This window comes from Lampetra fluviatilis, chromosome 9 (genome assembly GCF_964198595.1).
Source record: "Lampetra fluviatilis chromosome 9, kcLamFluv1.1, whole genome shotgun sequence".
In the NCBI taxonomy this organism is placed as follows: Eukaryota; Metazoa; Chordata; class Hyperoartia; order Petromyzontiformes; family Petromyzontidae; genus Lampetra; species Lampetra fluviatilis.
Window position 1 is genome coordinate 832,888 of NC_136283.1, and position 21,950 is coordinate 854,837.

Below are 21,950 nucleotides of genomic sequence, written 5' to 3' on the forward strand. Positions count from 1 at the left end.
CGCATTCATTAATCTCCAGGCCTCACCCATTTCCACTTGTGGCTCGCCTGTGTGGACACATTGATGATGTAACGCCACCCAGTTATGGCCAAAGGTGGGCAGGAGATTCTTTGTAATTCTGCCAATTGTCTGATGAAGCTGACTCACCGCCAGTGAATTGCCAGGCTTCCCAGTCGTCACACAGGGTGCGTGTGGGTCGCTCTCCCACGACACTCCGGTGGTGCTGCTGACGCAGTACAGATGGTCAGTGACCTATTAAACAAATAAAACCACCTGAGTACATGTATTTATATCATGTATATATATAACATGGTAAACAGGATGAAACCTCGCTTTGCTTCCGTCAAATCCGGATCCTGGGCATGAAGCGGCTAGGTGAATGATTAATTCAGTTTATTTTGGCACAGGAAAAACCCAGTGGGCAATAAATGGCAACTTTCGATGTGGACCGGGTTACACAATGCATGTGGTGGCCGTGAGATGTTGTCATCTCACTCGTCTGGTAGGCAGGAGGTCGCGGGTTCGATCTTGGAACCTGACGATGCCTGTTGTATATTTGGAGTCTTTTTTTTCTCGCTTTGTGTGGTGATCGTGTGGATTCTTCTTTTTTAATGCGCCACACTGGCCATCATAAGTGCTCGCTAACAGCACATGCTGTAGCAGCCTGTGTAGGCTACACGGGGCTATTTTTTGTCTTTGTGTTCACACCATAGTGGAATGATATTGGGACAGTGGGGAGTGCAGTTGGTACATCTGCGAGGCATCTCAGTCGGTTAACCCATAACACCTGGGTCTGGCCCGTGACTCCCTGCCAGCGAGCATTTCTGCACTCTACGTAGGCCTCAAAGTGCACATAGCCTGGCACAAGCGTCGTGATGATGTGACTGTCACGTCGTGATGATTGTCGACTGTTGTTTTGCCCAGCGGTTGGTGTTTGTTGTTTACTTGTTGCCGAAGCTACTGACGTCATGAATGTCCTCCATTCTCTGGGTATGACCCAGTCGGCTGGAATGTGCCCGGTCCTGTCAGATCTCAGCGGCTGAGTCAGGGTTGAGCCCGGATATCGCCTGGATGGGCAAGCGCCACAACTGTGCCACAACTGTGACGCTATGCATATCAAAATGTTATTACACATTCAAGTTTTGCGTTTATTTTGCTTCAATGAAGTGGGCACTTGAGACCAGGATGGGAATGTAATTCTCCAAAAGTGACCTGGATCACCATATTGTGACGAAATAAAAAAAACAAATAAAATCACAACAAAGTTGTGCCCACGACGCAAAGAGACATCGGCGCCTAAAAACAACCGTGGCGCCGCTTCGGTCAAATCGAAAAATATTCCACCGACGTAAATCGTTGTCGCTTCGCGCATTCCCTGGAGTACGAGGCGGCTTGGTATTGAAATGCAAGCGGCCACGTCAGCCCAGGAACTCACTGCCCCAGGCTGCTGCGTCTCTGAGACGGAGAGACAGAGAGAGAGAAGGGAGGAGTGGGGGGGGATGCTGCCAGCGGAAAGGTTAAATATTTCACGACGCCGTCGCTATTCATGGAACGAGACGGAGCGGTGCGCGGGCTCCACTTTATTGAGGATGCAAACCGGTCTGGTTGCCTGGAGACCGTGGTCATGAATGTTACCTTCTCGCAGTCACAATCGTGCGGGTTCGACTCCTGGCCAGGGTTGGGTACAGGTCAAGCCGGCCCTCCTATCCCAGTTCTTTCTTTATCTCTCTCGCAGTGGTCGATAAAATAATAGATACTGCTTTGCCTGCATTCAACCGTGGTATGTCTTCTGCATGGACTTGCCCCCGTCATGAAAACGTTGAATTTACACGACTAACCCATGACTGTAAGCAGGGAATGTGAACTGCACCCCCCACCCCCCCACATTTGTCCACTTTGACCCCTCCCTCCCCTCCCATCATGGCCCCGTGTGAACCCCCAGGGTTGATTGTGAAATGGCGTGCGTGTTTGTGTGCCGTGTGGTTTATGGCCGTGCGTGCGTGATTATGGCCGGGCTGTGTTTGTGCAGTTGGCGCAGCGTCGCCCCTCATTGTGGTTGCCGGCGCTTGAGTTGTACCTTGCTCGGCGCAACCCACGACCCTGCCTGGAGGGGGGGGGAGGGAGTGTGGCGTGGCGGTGGGGGGAGGGCACCTGGGAGGGATGGGAGCAGGGGGGCAGGCGGCGGGCAGGGGTGTCGCTATTGAGTACGCAGGCTGTGCAGCTGCCCCGGGCCCCCGTGGGATGGATGGGCCCCCCCTCCCGCCCCTGTCCAACATCGTGAGATGCGGTCGGAGCTTTGACGTCCGGTCAAGCGAAATGGTTCTCGTCAAATTGGGCCCTCGTCGTCGTCATCGCCGTCGGCCGTGAGCACCCCACTGTTGGATGAAGGCCTCCGAGCCCTCGCCGCCTCTCACACGAGCAGCTTTCATTGCTCCACCTCCTGTGTGGACGCACTCCCGCGGACACGTTCGGTGACGTGGCTGCCGCCATCTCTCCCAGTGACGAACGTCGCCCAAGCTGCTCGCTCACTTTTCGTAACAGCCTGGGTGACATCAGTAACCCGTGTCACATGAGCAGATCGCCAGGAACTGCTGATGGTTTTTGCATAATACACAAAGGCCGAGTGCATGTGTGTTTGAAATGTGTAGTTTTTCTAGCCTCTACTTTCATTTTGTTATGATGATGGGTTTTCTCGTCGCTTACAGATTTTAATTCCTGTTGGTATTAGCCAAGCGAAATGGTGCTCACTGTGGAAGTGGGCATTCCACCTGTATCATTCCCAGAGGCAGGCGCTGCAGCGGTGAGCAGCGGCGAGTGTACTGTTGCTGATGAGACCCAACGGTGACAAAAAACGGCCCACCACAGTTTGTCAATTACTGCCGCTAGTCGGTAAAATTCACAAGAGGCCCACGATGCGGTTCCTCGGGAACGGCTGCTGGTGGTGGATTTTGCGTGATGCCCAAATGGCTGTGTGTCTTCTACACGTTTCTGCGGGGTTTGAAAATTCTGGGTTTTCTTTGGGCCTGCACGATCATCCTCCTATGATGATGTGGGGGTTTTGCCTGCCTCCTCTAAGCCATTAGTTCCTCATTCTGTACCTCTGAGTTATTCAAAGCATCCAACTCGTGGGGCGTGTGGGAGTGTAATTAGTCCCCATGAATCGATTATAAAAAATCGATTACTTTTTGTCGTCGTCATCGTTGTTGGAACGTAGCGACCTCTAGCGCCCATTAACGCCCGCGCGGGCGATCAGAATCGACATTGATTTGTGGATCGATGATGCACCACCATCATCATCTTCATCACACGTGCTGCTGATAGACAAGCAGTGGTGTGCGATTACAGGGCAGGAGGGGATGGGGAAGTCTGCGCTGGGGAGGGGGGCAAATGGGCAGGGGGGGCAAAGCTGTTGATCGTGGCATGGCCATGAACCCAGGGTTAATGTGCGGGCGAGATTAGGTGGCTGCTATACGGGGTGGATGGTGGCAGGAGGTGAATGGTAAGGGTGATGTTATGAGGTGCAGGTGCTGATAGTGGTGGTGGTGGTAGAGATGGGGTTGGTGGTGGTGCTGGTGGTGGTGCTGGTGGTGGTGGTGATGTGGGTGGTCTGCATGCAGCAGCAGCAGCAGCAACTGATGTCACGGCCTGTGTGTGTGTGCACGAGCCGTGCAGGGCGTCGTGGCGCCGCTAGGATTCACGCCGGCGCTTCTTGAAGTGACCGCCTGGCCCAATGTCTCGGCGGGGGGGGGTTAGAACGTTGACCCGCGCGCACGCATGCACACCCCCGTGTACGTGCGGAGTTCAACGTACCTATGACGTACGCAGGTGGGGGTGGGGTGAGAGAGAGTGCCCATCCCCCTACCTTGAGACCACAGAAAATATATATATTTACCGGATAAAATGCAACAAATGTTTTCCTTCTCAATATAGGGACCTCTATTTAAACATCTCTGTGTATGTGTGTATCTATTGCGCGTCTCTCTGTGGGAGCGGTGCATAGCGGTTAACGTGCTGCGCTACAATCCCGGCGACCCGGGTTCGATTCCCGCTCGTGGCCCACATCAGTGGTCATTATCTGAACCGACCCTAGGTCGACTCAGCCTCAAATGAGTACCTTGTGCGGTGTGTAAACATCCCTGCTAGTGAGACAAAGGCGTGTGGTGCTGGCCACCCACCCCCTCGTGTGCCTCACCGGCCTTCATAGGTGCTACTCGCGGACAGCACTTGCCCCAACACTCTTTTAAAGGCTATACATGGGTGGGGGGTATCTTTGTCTTTGTGTGTGCGTGTGCAGAGGATGCGCAGGGGCAGTACATCTCTCCCTTCCACGACATCCCCCTGTGTGCCAGCGAGGAGCCGGTGAGTTGCCACGAGGAGGAGTCTTACCTCGGGAGTACGTGTCCGTGTGTGTCCGTGCGTGTCCGTGCGTGTCCGTGCGTGTCCGTGCCCGTGCGTGTCCGTGCGTGTCTGTGTGTCCGTGCGTGTCTGTGTGTGTCTGTGCGTGTCCGTGCCTGTCCGTGCGTGTCCGTGCGTGTCTGTGTGTGTCCGCGTGTGTCTGTGTGTGTCCGTGCGTGTCTGTGTGTGTCCGTGCGTGTCTGTGTGTGTCCGTGCGTGTCTGTGTGTGTCCGTGCGTGTCTGTGTGTGTCCGTGCGTGTCCGTGCGTGTCTGTGTGTCCGTGCGTCTGTACGTGCGGGGGGAGCGGTGGCGCAGCAGTTGGCGCAGTGCGTTCACGAATCCCGGCGAGCCGAGTTCAATTTCCCGATGTCGCATGATTGAATAGCCGAACAGGCCCGTGGTTTATAATCATTTATAATCGACGCAGCACGATGGGCGAACGTTACAAACGAGGAGGGAATTGAATCGACCCCGACCCCCACCCACCCCCCCCACCACCCCCCCACCACCCCTAGCCCCTCTGGGGATTGGGGGGGGGGCTGTCACGAGGACTCGATGAACCTCCTTGGGGAAAAGGGGAATCGTTTAACTGGTTACAAAAAACACAACGTGCGTGCATCTGTGCATACGAGTGAGTGCATGCGTGTGAGGGCGTGCGTCTACTTGCATGTGCCTCTACATGTGTGTACATGCGTGCGTGTACACGCGGGTGCAAGTGCTTGTGAGTGTGTGCGTGCATGTGCGTGCGTGTGCGTGCGTGTGGGTGCGTGGGTGCGTGGGTGCGTGGGTGCGTGGGTGCGTGGGTGCGTGGGTGGGTGCGTGCGTGCGTGGGTGCGTGGGTGCGTGCGTGCGTGCGTGGGTGCGTGGGTGCGTGGGTGTGTGGGTGCGTGGGTGGGTGCGTGCGTGGGTGCGTGGGTGCGTGCGTGCGTGGGTGCGTGCGTGCGTGTGCGTGCGTGGGTGCGTGCGTGCGTGGGTGCGTGCGTGGGTGTGCGTGCGCCTGCTGGAAATTGCACCACGGCCAATCCCCACTCTGTGTAATTGCCTGGCTGATCCCACAGCCCAGCCGCTCGCAGCATTTTCTCGTAAAGCGATTTTCCACCGCCTTGATTTTCCAAATCTCTTCCCAGCGCTCGCCCCACCCCCACCCCAAAACCACGGTCACCCCCCACCCCCGCCGTGCTGCCTTGCTCCCCCCCTGCTGCTCCCCCATCCTGCCCCATGTCCCCCCTGCCCCTCCTGTCCCCTGTCCCTACTCTCTACCTTGCTGACCCCCTTGCCGAGCCAACGCTGCTCCCCCCATCCCGCTCTACCATTGTTCGCGGGACCCCCACGGCGGGTGTTCAAACGACATGTGTGTGCGCGTGTGTGTGCGTGCGTGTGTGTGTGTGCCCACGTGCGTGTGTGTGCGTGTGTGCGTGTACCCACATGCGTGTGTGCTGTGGGGGGCGGTAGTGTAGGTTGTTAGCGCGCTGCGCTATGAACCCGGTGACCCAAGTTCAATTCCCGCTAGCGGCCAACACCAGTGACAATTATCTGGATCGGTCCTGGGCCTCCCCTCAGTCGACTGGGCCTTAAACAAGTTCCTGGTGCGATGTGTAAATGTCGCCACTGGGGAGACAAAGGTGGCCGAGCGTGGTGCTGGTCACCCACCCCCATCGTGGCCATTTATAGCCTGAACAGACTTGCCCCAACAGTCTGTTCAGGCTATACGGGGAATCTTTGTATTTGTGTGTACTGGTGGGGTCATGCATGGGTGTTGCGTGAGCGACAGCGTTGGATTTTGTGGATTTCAGAGCCGGGTTCTGTGAGCTTAGAGCTGTGTGCGCCGAGCGGTGGAGGATGGTGGGGTTCATTCGCCGTGTGTGTGATGGTGTGTGTGATGGTGTGTGTGATGGTGTGTGTGATGGTGTGTGTGATGGTGTGTGTGATGGTGTGTGATGGTGTGTGATGGGGTGTGTGATGGTGTGTGATGGTGTGTGTATGATAGTGTGTGATGGTGTGTAGGTGATGGTGTATCGGGAGAAATAGCGTAATGATTAGTGCACTGCGCTATGAACCAACCCAGTGACCCAAGTTCGATTCCCGCTCACGACCAATAATAGCGGCAAATATTTTTACCGGTTCTGGTCCTCTTCTAGGTCGACTCGGCCTCAAATGAGTACCTGTTGCAGTGTGTAGACATCACCACTAGGGAGACAAAGGTGGCCGGACGTGGCGCTGGATACCCACCCCCTCGTGTGCAGTGGCGGCCTTCATCGGCGCTTGCTTACAGCACTTGCCCCAACAGTCTTATGAGGCCATACGGGTGGGGGGGATCTTTGTCTTTTGTATAGGGTGGGAGTGAGGGTCTTGCATAAGGTGCGAACGCTAATGACACGTTGAGAGAATGAGCTCTCCTGCCCACACACGTCTCGCGCACAAACCTGGCAACCTGGGTTTGATTCCCAGCGAGCGATATCGCAACTTTTCCTGGACCTCCCCTAGGTCACCTCGACCTCAAACGAGCACCTTTTGCAGTGTGTAACCACCAGAGAGATGCTCGACGAGGCTTTCCTGGGTAGTCGGGGGTCGTAGTCATGGTGGCGAAATCTGCGCTCGCTAACAGCGCTCATCCCAGCAGCGAGTGCGGATAGACACGGAGTCTTTGTCCGAGCGAGCGAGCGAGTGTGAGTTCAGCCCGAACGGCCCCGTGTGTGTCTAGTGAGCGGAGAGGTCCTGACATCACAGTGACACAGCCTTCGCTTCGCCGCCAGGGCGGGGCTTGTCCTGTGGGTGGGCCCTGCCATAGCAATGGGGAATTATTTTAAGCGCCGGCTCAGGACTGCCAATGGAAATGAGCGTCGTCCAGCTTCTGACTCGGGGTGAGAGCGTCCAATGTGAACGAAACTCGAGGATAAAAGTTGCGCCGCTGCTATTCGGAACTCGCCCAACCGAAAACCAGCCACTTTGATCCGAGCGTTACCAACCACTTGGAGACACAGAGCAGCTGGGTGGCAGTGGCGGTGGCGGCGGCGGCGGAGACTACACTACACGTGGCTGTCTGTAAGCCAGCACCGTGGAGGCAGCAGCAAGGGTAGGTGGATCACCGCACGAATCTTGTTGCAACTTCCGTGGGCAGAGAGGAGGAGCCACACCGTGACTTGCCAGCAGAAGGCGGCACAGCAGAGTGCGCTCTCCACCCCTTCCATCTGGATGGGATCGAGTGTTGCCCAGGAGCACACGTGGGTGTCTCAGGTGCTCCAATTTCCTCCCACATTTAAACGCTCATCAGTTGTCCCTCTAACAGCTTGATAAATAGAGGACCGCAGACCTTGGAGAGGGGACTTTGGCGCCGGTTCTCTGTCGCGCGCGGGGCTGCTGCCTCCCGGCTCCTCCGTGGTTCCTCCTCTGGGCGCTTCCGGGTCAACCTCTCGGATCCCGTACGGTGCATTGCAAGTTGAAATGATTATCACTTATTGTTATTATGATTGCAAGAGAACGAATTCCAATATATTTTGCCCCGTTGGCGACCGTACGGATCAAGCACCTCGCGTCGCTTGATCCGTGCACACGCTCCGAACCCTCCACCACCCAACTCGGCCAAACAATCGAATCGACCCAGACGCAAATCTCATCGTCCCAGTGGTTGTCCTTCTGTCTCTCATGCCGCACGTTCGGCAGCACTCTACCCGCGATGATTTGCTTATCCATCCAGGAGAACCACTCGTGAGTCGTCGGACTGGTTTACAGGAGGGTGCTGCCGCTACGTTGGATTTTTATTTCAAGACGTTCGCAGGCAATGAATGATGAGTTTGTGTTCATCGTACACGTGGGAGGAGGAGACCGGAGCACCGGGAGATAAACAGATGGCGCGTCTTGTACTTGCTGTACCGCCCTCTCCTGGCGAACCCGGGTACGGCTCCTCGACGGCCACGGGAAGGCAGTTTGTGCAGTGATCCACCAACCCTCGCTGCTGCTCCTGCTGCCTCCACAGCGGTGGGTCGGGGTCGGCCCACGACCTTCGACCCTCGCCTGGGTGGTCCAACGGCCCAGGCCTCCGAGTTGCCCCGCTGTGACGCAGCAGCGGGGGCTTGCGACGAGCTCATCGCAAACTCTGGCACGGAAGGGCGCGTGGCTGGAGCGGAGAATCCTTGGGGAGCCACCCCCCCCCCCCCCATAAACGAGGCTCGTAGGAGGAGGGGGGGGGAGACACCCGGCGATTCGATCCCGGTCCCAAGCCTCCCGGCGTCCCCCTGTTTCACAACTCGACCGTTACCAGCGGCAACCGGTGGAGCTGGAAGAGGTTTTGAGGGGGGGGGCCGTGGAGGGGTGGTGGGGGGGAGATGGGTGTGATGAAGCCCCCTCCCCCGCCCCGTGTAGTGCGAGTGCTGATTAAATCCGGTGCCCCCCAACTCCCCACCCCCCTCCTGCTCTTCCTCCGTCGTGTTTTGCGTGCTCTTCTCTCCTGACTCAGAGCGCCCCTCGTCTCCGTGCAGCGCCGGAGCGGGCGGCCGCCACGGCAGCGTCGTCGGCACTATAAATAACCGGCGAAGCACGCGGCAGCGGCGGCACCGTGCGGGCACGCGTCTCCCTGTGCCCGCGTCTCTGTGCGTGTGTCTGTGCGTCTCTGTGCGTGTGTCTGTGCGTCTCTGTGCGTGTGTCTGTGCGTGTCTGTGCGTGCGTGTCTCCGGAAGGGGAGCGGTAGAGTCGTCGTTATATCGTACTGCACGACGAACCCGCCAAGCCGAGTTTGATTCCTGCTCACGGCCAACACCAGTGACAATTTTTTTAACCAGTCCTGGGCCTCCCCTAGGTAGACTCAGTCTTAAACGAGTACACCTGGTGTCAGTGTGCAAGCATCGTCACTGGGGAGACAAAGGCAGCTTTCATCTGCGCTCGCTAACAGCACTTGCCCCAACAGTCTGTTGAAGGCTATTCGGGGGATCTTTGCCTTTGTGTGTGATTGCTGCCCCCACCGTGTGCCTCGTTAATTCCGCGTGAGCTCGCTCGGTGCTCGCTCGTTAGCGCTGCGCGGTGATCACCGCTTCCCACAGCGGCACTGCGTGTGGCTGTGTGCGTGTGGCTGTGTGCGTGTGGCTGTGTGCGTGTGGCTGTGTGCGTGTGGCTGTGTGCGTGTGGCTGTGTGCGTGTGGCTGTGTGCGTGTGGCTGTGTGCGTGTGGCTGTGTGCGTGTGGCTGTGTGCGTGTGGCTGTGTGCGTGTGGCTGTGTGCGTGTGGCTGTGTGCGTGTGGCTGTGTGCGTGTGGCTGTGTGCGTGTGGCTGTGTGCGTGTGGCTGTGTGCGTGTGGCTGTGTGCGTGTGGCTGTGTGCGTGTGGCTGTGTGCGTGTGGCTGTGTGCGTGTGGCTGTGTGCGTGTGGCTGTGTGCGTGTGGCTGTGTGCGTGTGGCTGTGTGCGTGTGGCTGTGTGCGTGTGGCTGTGTGCGTGTGGCTGTGTGCGTGTGGCTGTGTGCGTGTGGCTGTGTGCGTGTGGCTGTGTGCGTGTGGCTGTGTGCGTGTGGCTGTGTGCGTGTGGCTGTGTGCGTGTGGCTGTGTGCGTGTGGCTGTGTGCGTGTGGCTGTGTGCGTGTGGCTGTGTGCGTGTGGCTGTGTGCGTGTGGCTGTGTGCGTGTGGCTGTGTGCGTGTGGCTGTGTGCGTGTGGCTGTGTGCGTGTGGCTGTGTGCGTGTGGCTGTGTGCGTGTGGCTGTGTGCGTGTGGCTGTGTGCGTGTGGCTGTGTGCGTGTGGCTGTGTGCGTGTGGCTGTGTGCGTGTGGCTGTGTGCGTGTGGCTGTGTGTGCGTGGCTACAGGTGGTTGTGTGTGTGTGTGTGGCTGTGTGCGTGTGGCTGTGTCTGGCTACAGGTGGCTGTGTGTGCGTGGTTGTGTGTGTGGTTATGTGTGCGTGGTTGTGTGTGCGTGGTTATGTGTGCGTGGTTGTGTGTGTGGTTGTGTTCGTGTGGCTGTGTGCGTGGCTACAGGTGGCTGTGTGTGTGTGGCTGTGTGTGCGTGGTTGTGTGTGCGTGGTTGTGTGTGCGTGGTTGTGTGTGCGTGGTTGTGTGTGCGTGGTTGTGTGTGCGTGGTTGTGAGTGATCTGCGTGTGGGGCAGGAGGGCCCCTGCCCGCCATGAAGACACCGATAGTTCGACCCCCCCTCCCCCCCATCGCCCCGCTCCCTATCAGTTATCTCCCCCCCCCACTCCCCCATCCGCACAGCGTTCGTTGCATTGGTTGCGTGCGTCTCCGATAACGAGCCCCTCCAGGGGGACTGGGGGGGTGGGCGGGGCATGAGCACTAACGAGCGCTCGGTGGGGGGGGGGGCTCTCCCTCCTCTGCCCCCTCCGGAGACTCGCTCAAAGAATCCCTCTCTGGGGGTCCGGGGTTGAGAACCCGCGGGGTCCAGTTTTCTCACCCCACCAGTCTTTAATTTTCCCATGGTCCCCCCTTGTTTATGAGCCCATTAACCCCCCTGTCTCTGACCCCATGGGTCCCCTATATCTGACCCCATGCGTTGCGAATGCGTAAGTTAGTCGGCGTACGTATTGGGTTGTGTGTGTGTACGTACGTACGTGTGTTTTATACGTATGTAGACAATATTCGGAGCGGTGGGGATAGTGCAGTGTCTAGCGCGCCACGCTGCGAACCCGGCAACTCGCGGTCGAGGTCTGCCCTGTTCCGGGGCCTCCCCTAGGTCGACTCGGCATCAAATGAGGACAGACCTAGCGCACGGGAAGTTTCGTTTGTTGTCCTTACCCCACACCTCCGATTTGCACGGTTGGCTACGAACGGTGCGAAAAAAGTTCAACATACATACGTATCAGCACTGGGGAGACAAAGGCGGCCGGGCGCGGTGCCGGTGACACAGCCCCTCGTGCGCCGGCCTTGATGGGTGCTCCTCGCTTGGCAGCTCTTGCCCCAGCAGCCTGTGTCTCCGTCTGGGGGAACTTTGTATTGTGTTGGGTCAGTAAGTTACACAACCCCCGATTGTTTTTGGCAGCCGGAACGCTCGTCGGACAGCCGTTACTGCTTTTTCAATTGCGTCTCAACTCCACTTCCCACCTCTGCTCCCCCATGCCAACCCCGTGCTCCCCCCCCCCCCCAGAAGCAGCCAGTGTTCAACATGGTGGTGGAGGTGCCTCGGTGGACCAACGCGAAGATGGAGGTGAGGGGCCGTGCAGTGACGCGGGTGTCGCGGTGTGTTTACTTGGGGATGTGTTGGCTGTTGACAAAGTGGTTGTGATATGGTCGTTGAAGTGGTCGTGACTTGGCGGTTGTTGCCGTAGTGGCGGTGATGTGGTTGTGGTGGTGACGTGGTGTTGTTGCCGTAGTGGCGGTGATGTGGTTGTGGTGGTGACGTGGTGTTGTTGCCGTAGTGGCGGTGATGTGGTTGTGGTGGTGACGTGGTGTTGTTGCCGTAGTGGCGGTGATGTGGTTGTGGTGGTGACGTGGTGTTATTGCCGTAGTGGCGGTTGTTGGCGTGGCTCAGCCCGGCAGCACGCCCACATGCGTCTGCCTCTTATCTCGGCCACGTAAACAAAAACACGCGCGGTGCCAACAAGCGCGCGTCAGACGAGGCGCTCATCCTGCGGCGGAGGCGTCGTCGTCATTGTTTGCCTGCGTCAGACGCGGGACGCACGTGCGGGACGCGGCGCCCGTAGCGATCGCCTCTCCACGACGTCGAGCGTGGAGCCGGCCCCCCGTTAACGCGGCCGGAGGGCGCGGTGAGGCGGCGTCTCCCGTATACTCGGAATTTTAAGGACGAGGATGTTGCCTGCGTGGAGGGCCCTTGCTTGAATGGCTCGCCAACTCAAACCACCTTGTGTCCCATATCTCGTCGCTACCCTTCACTGCCCCGCTACGGTCTGGGGGGGGGGGGGTGGCGAGAGCCCCCCCAGTGGCAGCTGTCCCTGCGGTGTACGCGGCCTGCACGTGGGTTTTGGTTTGACTAGGGGGGCAATGTCGCTCCGGGGGTTTTCCCAATTAAGTATCGTGCAAGCTGTTTATAATGCGTGATGAATTTGCCAAATTTGAAAATGACACCACCAAACACTCAATTGGGATGCCACAATAGATGCACAGCAGCCAGCATCGCCCCCTGCCGCTCCTGGCAGACTAACACCGGCTTGCGGGCCTGCGGTGCCGAGGCACCTTGTGCCCACAGGGGCGGCTGCCACTGGGGGTGCCCTTTCAAACGCGTTGTTGGCATGCGGCGATGGATGATGTGACGCGTGTGGGGGCAGCTCTCGCGAGCGCAGCGAACGTTGTCGTCGTCGTCGCCGCGGTAACAGCTTCTGCCCCTTGCGTTGCGTCACTGCTCCCCAGATCGCCACAAAGGACCCGCTGAACCCCATCAAGCAGGACGTGAAGAAGGGAAAGCTTCGGTTTGTCGCCAACGTCTTCCCTCACCACGGATACATCTGGAACTACGGCGCCCTCCCGCAGGTCAGGGTCGCTGCCAGGGGGTCACGGTCGGGGGTCACCGTCGGGGCATGTGGGCGGTGGCAGCTATCCGCTACACCAGCGAGGTTAGCTTCTGATTGGCTGTTGGGGTCAGAATCTGATTGGCTGCTGCGTTTAGGATCAATTGGCTGATGGGGTCAGGACCCGATTGGCTTTTGGGGTTAGGATCTGGTTGGCTGGTGCAGTTCGGGTTGGGTTTAAGGGTAGAATCTGGAGATGTAAATGAATGAAAGACAAACACCACCCACACGAGACAACAAGCAGCTCTGTAGCAGCTCCACGCCGAAGCTTTGTCTTTCTGGGCTGTCTCACTTGAGGTTTGAAGCGTTGTTAATTGTAAAATACTTTAAAGCCATGCTCAAGTGCACCTTTATATAACGCATCGCGGCATTTACATATCTCATGGGGGGGAGGTGGGGGTGTGGGGTGAGGAGGGACATCACTTGCATTTACATATTCATTTGTTCAGGAGTGATGGCACAGTGGTTATCTCACTGCGCTACGAACCCAGCGACCCGAGTTCGATTCCCGGCGACGGCCAACACCGAGTGGAGAGTAATATCTGAACCGTTCTGGACCCTCCCCTAAGTCCACTCGGCATGAAACGAGCACCAGGCACTGTCCGTAATCGTCAGCGCCGTTCCGGACTTTGTAGGCACTGTGCTAACAGCACTTGCCCCGGAAGGCTGTGAAAGCTACACGGGGGACCTTTGTCTTTGTCATCAGACGTGGGAAGACCCCAGCCACAAGGATGCGGACACCGGCTGCTGCGGAGACAACGACCCCATCGACGTGTGCGAGATCGGCTCCCGGGTACGGCACAAGTGTGTGCCAGTGTGTGTGTGCTGTGCGTGTGTGCGCTCCAGTGTGTGTGTTTGTGTGGTGCAAGCGTGTGCGAGCGTGTGTGCGCGCTTTTGTCTTCCGCGTTTGTGTGCGCGTGTCTTCTGTGTGTGTGCGTGTGTGCGTGCATGCTCCAGCGTGTGTGCATGCTCCAGCGTGTGTGTGTTCCGTGTGTGCGTGCAGGTGTGCGCGCGTGGCGAGGTGGTGCAGGTGAAGGTGCTCGGCTGCCTGGCTCTGATCGACGAGGGGGAGACCGACTGGAAACTCATCGCCATCGACGTCAACGACCCCGACGCCGCCAGCCTGCACGGTGCGGCGAGGGTGGTGGTGGTGGTGATGGTGATGATGGTGGTGATGATGATGGTGGTGGTCGTGTGGTGGTGGTGGTGGTGATGGTGGTGATGATGGTGGTGGTGATGGTGATGATGGTGGTGGTGATGGTGATGGTGGTGATGATGGTGGTGGTGATGATGATGGTGATGATGGTGATGATGGTGATGATGGTGTTGATGATGGTGGTGGTGGTGATGGTGGTGATGGTGGTGATGGTGGTGGTGGTGATGATGATGGTGGTGGTGATGGTGGTGGTGGTGATGGTGGTGATGGTGGTGGTGTGTCGTGGCTCAGACATTGAGGATGTGCGCCGGCTCAAGCCCGGCTACCTGGAGGCGACGATCGACTGGTTCCGTCTCTACAAGATCCCCGATGGGAAACCCGAGAACGAGTTTGCATTCGGAGGGCAGTTCAAGAACAAGGTGACACACAAAGACAAAGGTCCCTAGTGTAGCCTACAACAGACTGTTGGGGCAAGTGCTGTCAGCGAGTAGCACCCGTGAGGGCCGGCGCGGCACACGAGGGGGTGGGTGGCTGCCAAAGCCACGCCCGGCCGCCTTTGTGTTTCTCTTGTGTGTTTCTGTTTCCCGCGTTTGCGTCTCGTGTCGCTTGCGTTTTGCGCGTCTCGTGCGTGTCTCACGCTCTCTCTGTCTCTCTGCGTGTGTCCCCGCACATCAGGAGTTTGCACTCAGGGTCGTGCGCGAGACGCACGCATTCTGGAAGAGTCTCGTGTCCAGGAAGGATGCCGGGGAACTGTCTTGGTGAGCAGACAGCCACCCACCCACCCACCCCCCACCCCCCATGACCCACGGCTAACGAGCAGACGAGCCGGTCCCACGCGAACCCGCGCGGGGCGACTCGAGAGGCCTCTGACTCGGAGCCGGCTCCAGGTTGGGCTTTTGTGAGCGGCCCAACCGGAGTGAGTGACTCCACGTTCTCACGCACAGAGAGGCTGTCGCCCCGATGCCAATGATCGCGTGGAAAACAAACACCCAGACTCCAGCTCTGAGATGTAAAAATGTTGGTTCCCCCTGCTCCCTCCCCCTGCTCCCTCCCTCATCCCCTAGTTTTATTGAAATACTGGTTTGGTATGATGCAGCGTATCTATTAAAGTGTGCACCTCGAGCATGGCGAAAGCGCTATAATCAGAATGATAACTTATTCACGCTCGAGAGCCATGCTGAGTCATAGGACTTTCAGGAATGTCCTGCCACATTTGGTATTTTCAGATGTTTTTCAGCCGATTTAATGGTGAGTCGTGTTGATTGTACAAGTGGGAGGAAAGCGGAGCACCCGGAGAGAACCCACACATTGCACGAGGGGCAACGCTCGATGGAAACGGATGGCAATTGGTCCACTTGCTGTACTCCCTTCTCCTTTGCCCACGGCAAAAGGAGTTTCACAACCATCTGTGCGGTGATCCACCAACCCTCGCTGCCGCCTCCACAGTTCTGGCTTAGACAGCCACTGCAGCAGCAACAGCATAGCCACCACCACCACCACCACCACTACCACCGCCTCCACCACTACCACCACCGCCACTACCACCGCCGCCACCACCACCACCGCTACCACCACCACCGCTACCACTGCCACGTGGCTGCTGAAGTTACTTTGTGCGTAGTTTCGTGACGTCAAATGTCCGGAGTGGTTGCGTCTCCCGGTGATGCACCACTCACGGCTGCAGAATTCTGAATAAATGAAAAACCAAAGGAAGCGCCCCGCAGGACGATTGAGACGTAATTGGAGACGAAGCGAACTTTGTTTAAAGCGAACCTCATTGAACACCCCACGTCATTGAACACCCCACCTCATTGAACACCCCACCTCATTGAACACCCCACCTCATTGAACACCCCACCTCACTCGAGACCAAACCTCATTTGCACCTGGCAGCGGCGCTGTCCCACGGAGTGGCGGCCGCTTCATCGGTGCCGCCATCACCACGGTGCCCAACTTGACGGTGCTCCCCCTCCCTGACTCACTCGCCCCCTCCCCCTGCCCCCTCCCCCTGCCCCCTCCCCCTGCCCCCTCCCCGTGCCCCCTCCCCCTGCCCCCTGCCCCCCTCCCCCTGCCCCCTGCCCCCCCCCCCTGCTCCCCCCCTGCTCCCCCCCCCACCGCAGCTTGAACGTGAGCCAGGGAAGCAGCCCGGGCGTCTGCCCACGAGACGAAGCGGAAGGGATCGTGCGTGCGGTAAGTGCCCCCCCCCCATCGCCACCCCCACCCACCCCCACATACCCCCCCCTACCCCCCCCTTAGCGCCAACATCGCCAGGGTGACGTAACACTGACATCGCCATGGTGACGTAACACTGACATCGCCATGGTGACATCACACCGTCGCCACTCCACTACCGCTCTGACGCCCACCCGGATCCGGGTGTCGAACTCGAGCCGTCCTGGTTTTGTGGACCGGATTGTGGCGGCGGCGCAGCGTTCCCCGCTCGATTACCCCTCGTCTTCCGCGCGTCTCCGCCGTGTCTCCGCCGTGTCCCTGCCGTGTCCCTGCCGTGTCTCTGCCGTGTCTCTGCCGTGTCTCCTTGTGTGTCTCTGTCCCCACCATATCTCGCTGTCTCCCTATGTGTCTCTGTGTCTCCCTGTGTCTCCCTGTGTCGGCTCGTGTCTCCTTGTGCTCGTGACTTCTTGTGCCTCGCACGTCTCCCCCGCGTGTCTCCGTCTCCGCCGCGTGTCTCCAGCAGAGGGCGCCGTCGGGTTGTTCGTCTCCGTCCTCCCCAAGCCACGCGGAGCCAGAGGGGTGGTCGGGGGTAGTGGCGGGGGGCCGCGTTGGGGAGGGAAGGGGGCAGTAATTAGCGGTGATTAAATTAGCGAAGGTGGGGGGCTTTTGGGGGTGGGAGTTGGGGGGGTGGGGGTGCAGGGGAGGGGGGTGGTGGTGCTTGTCTGGCCGTGCTGGCTTCGAGTGAACAGCTCCATCACGCACGCATCTCGCACACCAGTGCGTCATCCACACACACACACATCCACACACATCCACACACATATACACACACATACAGACACACATACAGACACACATACAGACACACATACAGACACACATACACACGTGTACATGACAACTACAACTGGCATTTGCCACCAAGTGGCGTTTGCGTCACTGCGGTGCTTGTGCCAGGCGATCTGCACTTTGATGCCACGTGAGATGTCGAAGGCTCGCTGCTAGCAGAAGGTCACGGGACAGACCCGGGTGTCGTGGGTTGACTGACCGAGATTACTGGCACGTGCACGACCTGCGCTCCTCACTGTGACAACTTGCTGTGCTTTAGCCGCCCGGCGCTCCGCTCGTTGCTGCGAGCATCGCTCCTCTGCCCTCCGCTGTTGTTGGAGGACGACTGTACACACACGTACACCAACAACAACTGCCATTGGCCACTAAGTGGCGGTGACGTCACCACGACGCTTGTGCCAGGCCATGTGCACCTTGAAGCCACGTGAAGTGTTGAACGCCCGCTGGCAGGAGGTCACGGGGTAGACCCAGGTGCCACGGGTCGACTGACTGAGATGACTGAGATGACTGGCTGATGCACCACCTGTGCCCCTTACTGTGCCAACTTGCTGTGCTTTAGCCACCCGGCGCTCTGCTCGTTGTTGTGAGCGTCGCTCCTCCACCCTCCGTTGTTGTTGGAGGGCGACTCCGTACACACACGTACACCAATAACAACCACCATTCACCACTAAGTGGCGGTGACGTCACCACAGCTCTTGTGCCAGGCTATGTGCACTTTAAGGCCACATGACACACCCACATACGCATGCATATACACGTACATGAACATGCACCTGTAGCCTGAACAGACTGTTGGAGCAAGTGCTGTTAGCGAGCGCCTATCGGAGCGGGCACGGCACACGAGGGGGTGGTGTGGCCAGCTCTCTATCCGGCCGCCTTAGTCTTCCGAGGGCTGGTTTTGCAGGTGCTCACTTCATCCTGAGTCGACCTCGGGGAGGCCCAACAAGACTTGGTCAGATATCAATCTCCACTGATCTTGGCTGTGGCCAGGAATGGAACTTGGGCCAATGGCACCAACCACTGCACCACCGCTCCCAACTTCTCCCCACCCCCCAGAGTGTCTGAGCCAGTTGTGGAAATTCCATATTCTTATGGCAGGGGCCAGTCTAACCGCAGACCAAACTCCTGGTTTGGGTCATCGGCAGCTGGGCTCCCAGGGAACGTGGTGCTGGGCATGCCTCGCGGATCTATTCACCCTGTTAATCGATTATAGAAAATAGTCAAATACCGGTGATGGCTGGGAGGATGGGGGGGAGGAGGAGGAGGGGTGGATATGAAAGTGAGCGAACCACATCAGCCTCAAAGACGCATTTTGAGCACATTAATAAATAATGACGAACTCTCCGTGCCTCCTTGCAGCCTGCACCCCCCCTCCACCTCTCCCCTCCCCATCGCTTCGAGCCTCCCTCCCCTCTTCCTATTCGTCATCCCCCATCTCCTCTCTCTCCTCGTCTCACGGCACTGTTCCATATCTCCTCATCATCTCCGCCCTCCTGCATCGCCCCTCTCCTCCTCTCTTCCTCCTCATTCTCGTCATGCGTCTCCTTCCTCCACTCGTCATGCTTCTCTTCCTCCTCCTCCCCCTCTCAGCCTCTTCTCCTCCACTGGCCCTCCACCTACTCCTTTTAATCCCCCGCCTCGCCATCCTCTTGCATCCACTCTCATCCCCCTCCCCCTCCTCTCCACGTGTCCCTGTCCATCCTCCCCCGACGTCCACCCCTCTCCGTACTTCTCCTCCTTCTTGTTCTTCCTCTCTTCTATCGCTGCTCCTGCAGCAGCTGCAGCAGCAGCAGCAGCAGCTGCAGCCGTTTGTGGATCATTGTCCTCTCGAGTCGAGTCAACCGTCCCCGTTGCGTCTCATTCCGACCCCAAATGCCAAAGCAGCGGCACACGGAGAGAGAGAGACAAACTCGGCCACCAAAACCAATCTAGGCAAGGCCCAGCCGGCACGCCATGTGCCGCTTCTCGTTTTTAATCTCTCCCTACTTTCCCAACCCCCCCCCTTCACCTCTGGTACCCCACCTCCCAGAAAAAGAAAGTCTCATCCTTGCCGTGAATTTCTTGGGGTATTTTTTTATGGGGAGGGGTGGGAGGGGGGGTGTTGCGGTGGGGACGGCCACGTTTCACGGGCGGTTGCGCCGCGCGTGTTTTCCTATTATGCGAGTTAGATTATTTATTACTTTTGCTCACCGCACGTTTGTATATTTTAGTTAGCTCAGCCCCCCCCCTCCTCCTCTACCCCCCCCCATCCCGACGTGAGAAGCACTCCATGCTACCGCTCGCTGGTTTGTGTGGCGTTGGTGGAGATGGGCCCCCAGCCTTGCATCTCCCCCGATGTCAGGAGAGTCAAAGTGATCTGCTGCTGCTCCAATGAGCAATTGAGACATTGTGTGCCCATCTCCCACTCACAGCCCTGCCAGGGTCACGTGGTGATAATTCCATATTCCTATGGCGGGAGAGAGTCAATCCATAGCACAACCAACTGTTGACTCTGCCACAAAGTAGTTGGTACTCGTTTTATCGACCCTGGGCGGGAAGAATGATGGGTTGAATCGGCTCCCACGTTCACTCGAACCAGACGCCGGGGATCCCCCTCCTGACTCCGTGCCGAGGAGCCGACACCGGCTGTGTCTGTGGCTGTGTCTGTGGCTGTGTCTGTGGCTGTGTCTGTGGCTGTGGCTGTGTCTGCGGCTGTGTCTGCGGCTGTGTCTGCGGCTGTGTCTGTGGCTGTGGCTGTGTCTGTGGCTGTGTCTGTGGCTGTGGCTGTGTCTGTGGCTGTGGCTGTGTCTGTGGCTGTGTCTGTGTCTGCGGCTGTGTCTGTGTCTGCGGCTGTGTCTGCGGCTGTGTCTGCGGCTGTGTCTGCGGCTGTGGCTGTGTCTGTGGCTGTCTGTGGTTGTGGCTGTGTCTGTGGCTGTGTCCGAGTTCCATTCCCACTCACGGCTAACAACAGCAACAAATATCTGAACCGGTCCTGGCCCTCCCAATAGGTAGACTCGGCCTCAAATGAGTACCTGGTGTCGTGTTTAAACATCTCCCCTCGAGAGACAAAGGTGGCCAGGCGTGCTGATGGCCACCCACCCCCTCGTGCCGCCCTTCGTAGGTGTTCGCGAACAGCACTTGCCCCAACAGTCTGTAGAGGCTACACGGGGGATCTTTGTCTTTGTGCGTGGTGGCCGTGTCGGCTCTGGCCCCGCGTTCTGCTGATTTAAGTCGCGAGATTTGTGTGGTGCTCACTTGCCCGTGAAGGCTCGCAACCCCCCCCTCCCCCCGCTCCCCCCTCCCCCCGCTCCCCCCTCCCCCCGCTCCCTCCTCCCTCTCCTTCCCGTGCGCTTTCATTAGAACGCAACCGGATGCCGTGAATACATCTTTCCTCCGACAGTTAACCCCTCACCGCTACACCCTCACCGCTACACCCTCACCGCTACACCCTCACAGCTACACCCTCACCACTACAGCCTCACCACTACACCCTCACCACTACAGCCTCACCGCTACACCCTCACCGCTACACCCTCACCGCTACACCCTCACCACTACAGCCTCACCGCTACACCCTCACCACTACACCCTCACCGCTACACCCTCACCGCTACACCCTCACCACTACACACTCACCGATACACCCTCACCGATACACCCTCACCGCTACACCCTCACCACTACACACTCACCACTACAGCCTCACTACAATAATCTCACTAACATCGTCACAAATCACAGCCTCACCACGATACCCTCCTAACCAGTGCCCTCGCCTCAACTATATCCTAACCACAACACTCTCACCCATACAACGCCACAACTACACCCCTCAGCGTGACAACACCCTCACAAGCAGCACGTTGACGGCGTCACCCTCACCCTGCCCCTCACCGTCAGTCACACTCTCACCAGGGCCCGGCTCTCCGCGAGCTCCCAGCCCACGGCTGCCCTTCTCACCCCCGGCTTGTCTAATATACGTTGTTGTTGTTGTTGTTATTGTGACGCTGCTGCTGCTGCTGCAGTGGCAGGTGGGGCACAAACAGCGCAACACATTCGTCACAAGCAAAACGCTGCGTGAGACCCTAAACAGGAAACAAACATGTATAAAGACGACGTTTCGGGCAATGGGCCTGATGTGTCCCGGGAGGCTTGTGGACGACGACGACGATGATGATGTGGACTATTTGAACGATGAGGTGATTTAAATGCAGGCACGTGCATGCGATGAAGTCCCCCTGTCAATCCACTGCTGGATGACGAGGGGGCTTCCCGTGCGAGTTGCGGGGTGGATATTTGACCATACTCCACCCTTCCTGGCCAATGCCGGCTGATGGCAGGCGGAGGCCGTAGACGCCCCACGTATTTTAGCACCTACGATGCACGCGGTGTAGTATTCGTGTCATGTTAATTGTGTCATTTGGGCGCATTATATACACGGTGTACAAATGCGAAGGTGCAGGGCGCGACGTTTTCCGCTCGCGCCACCGCTAGCGGAGGGGCCCAGCACAAGAGACGCCGCTCGAGAGAGAGAGGGGGAGAGAGGGGGAGAGAGGGGGGAGAGAGAGGGGAGAGAGAGGGGAGAGAGAGAGAGAGAGGGGAGAGAGAGGGGGAGAGAGGGGGGAGAGAGAGGGAGAGAGAGGGGGAGAGAGAGGGAGGGAGAGAGAGAGAGGGAGCGGCGTTCATCCCGCTCGTCCACGCTCGCCAGTCGCGCTGGAAGAGCTGCGAGTTCCCACACGTGACCCCCACACGTGACCCCGCCACTCACGCGGCCTCTTGCACGCACGAGCCCTGGTGCTGGGCGCATCCCGCCGGCCCCGGGAGTCGGCCGGGGGCGGTGCCGCAGCTGCCGCGCCGGGAGATGTGCACGGCGCGTGCGCCGCACGTGAGGGGTGCGAGGGTGCCAGCGGCGATGAGCAGCGCGACGGGGTGGCCGCCGCGGGTCGCGTCA

The 21,950-nt window shown here is 58.5% G+C and overlaps 1 protein-coding gene across 1 annotated transcript in view; it reads left to right on the forward strand.

Annotated features, from left to right (window-relative positions):
• LOC144934037 (inorganic pyrophosphatase-like) overlaps window positions 1-21,950 on the forward strand; it is a 64,615-nt gene that overhangs the window by 3,763 nt on the left and 38,902 nt on the right. Inside the window, exons 2-9 of the mRNA XM_078859398.1 lie at window positions 4,295-4,359; window positions 11,466-11,525; window positions 12,686-12,805; window positions 13,550-13,636; window positions 13,847-13,973; window positions 14,291-14,418; window positions 14,675-14,757; window positions 16,120-16,189. Of these exons, the coding sequence (XP_078715524.1) occupies window positions 4,295-4,359; window positions 11,466-11,525; window positions 12,686-12,805; window positions 13,550-13,636; window positions 13,847-13,973; window positions 14,291-14,418; window positions 14,675-14,757; window positions 16,120-16,189 (740 nt within the window). The remainder of the gene's footprint in view (window positions 1-4,294; window positions 4,360-11,465; window positions 11,526-12,685; window positions 12,806-13,549; window positions 13,637-13,846; window positions 13,974-14,290; window positions 14,419-14,674; window positions 14,758-16,119; window positions 16,190-21,950) is intronic.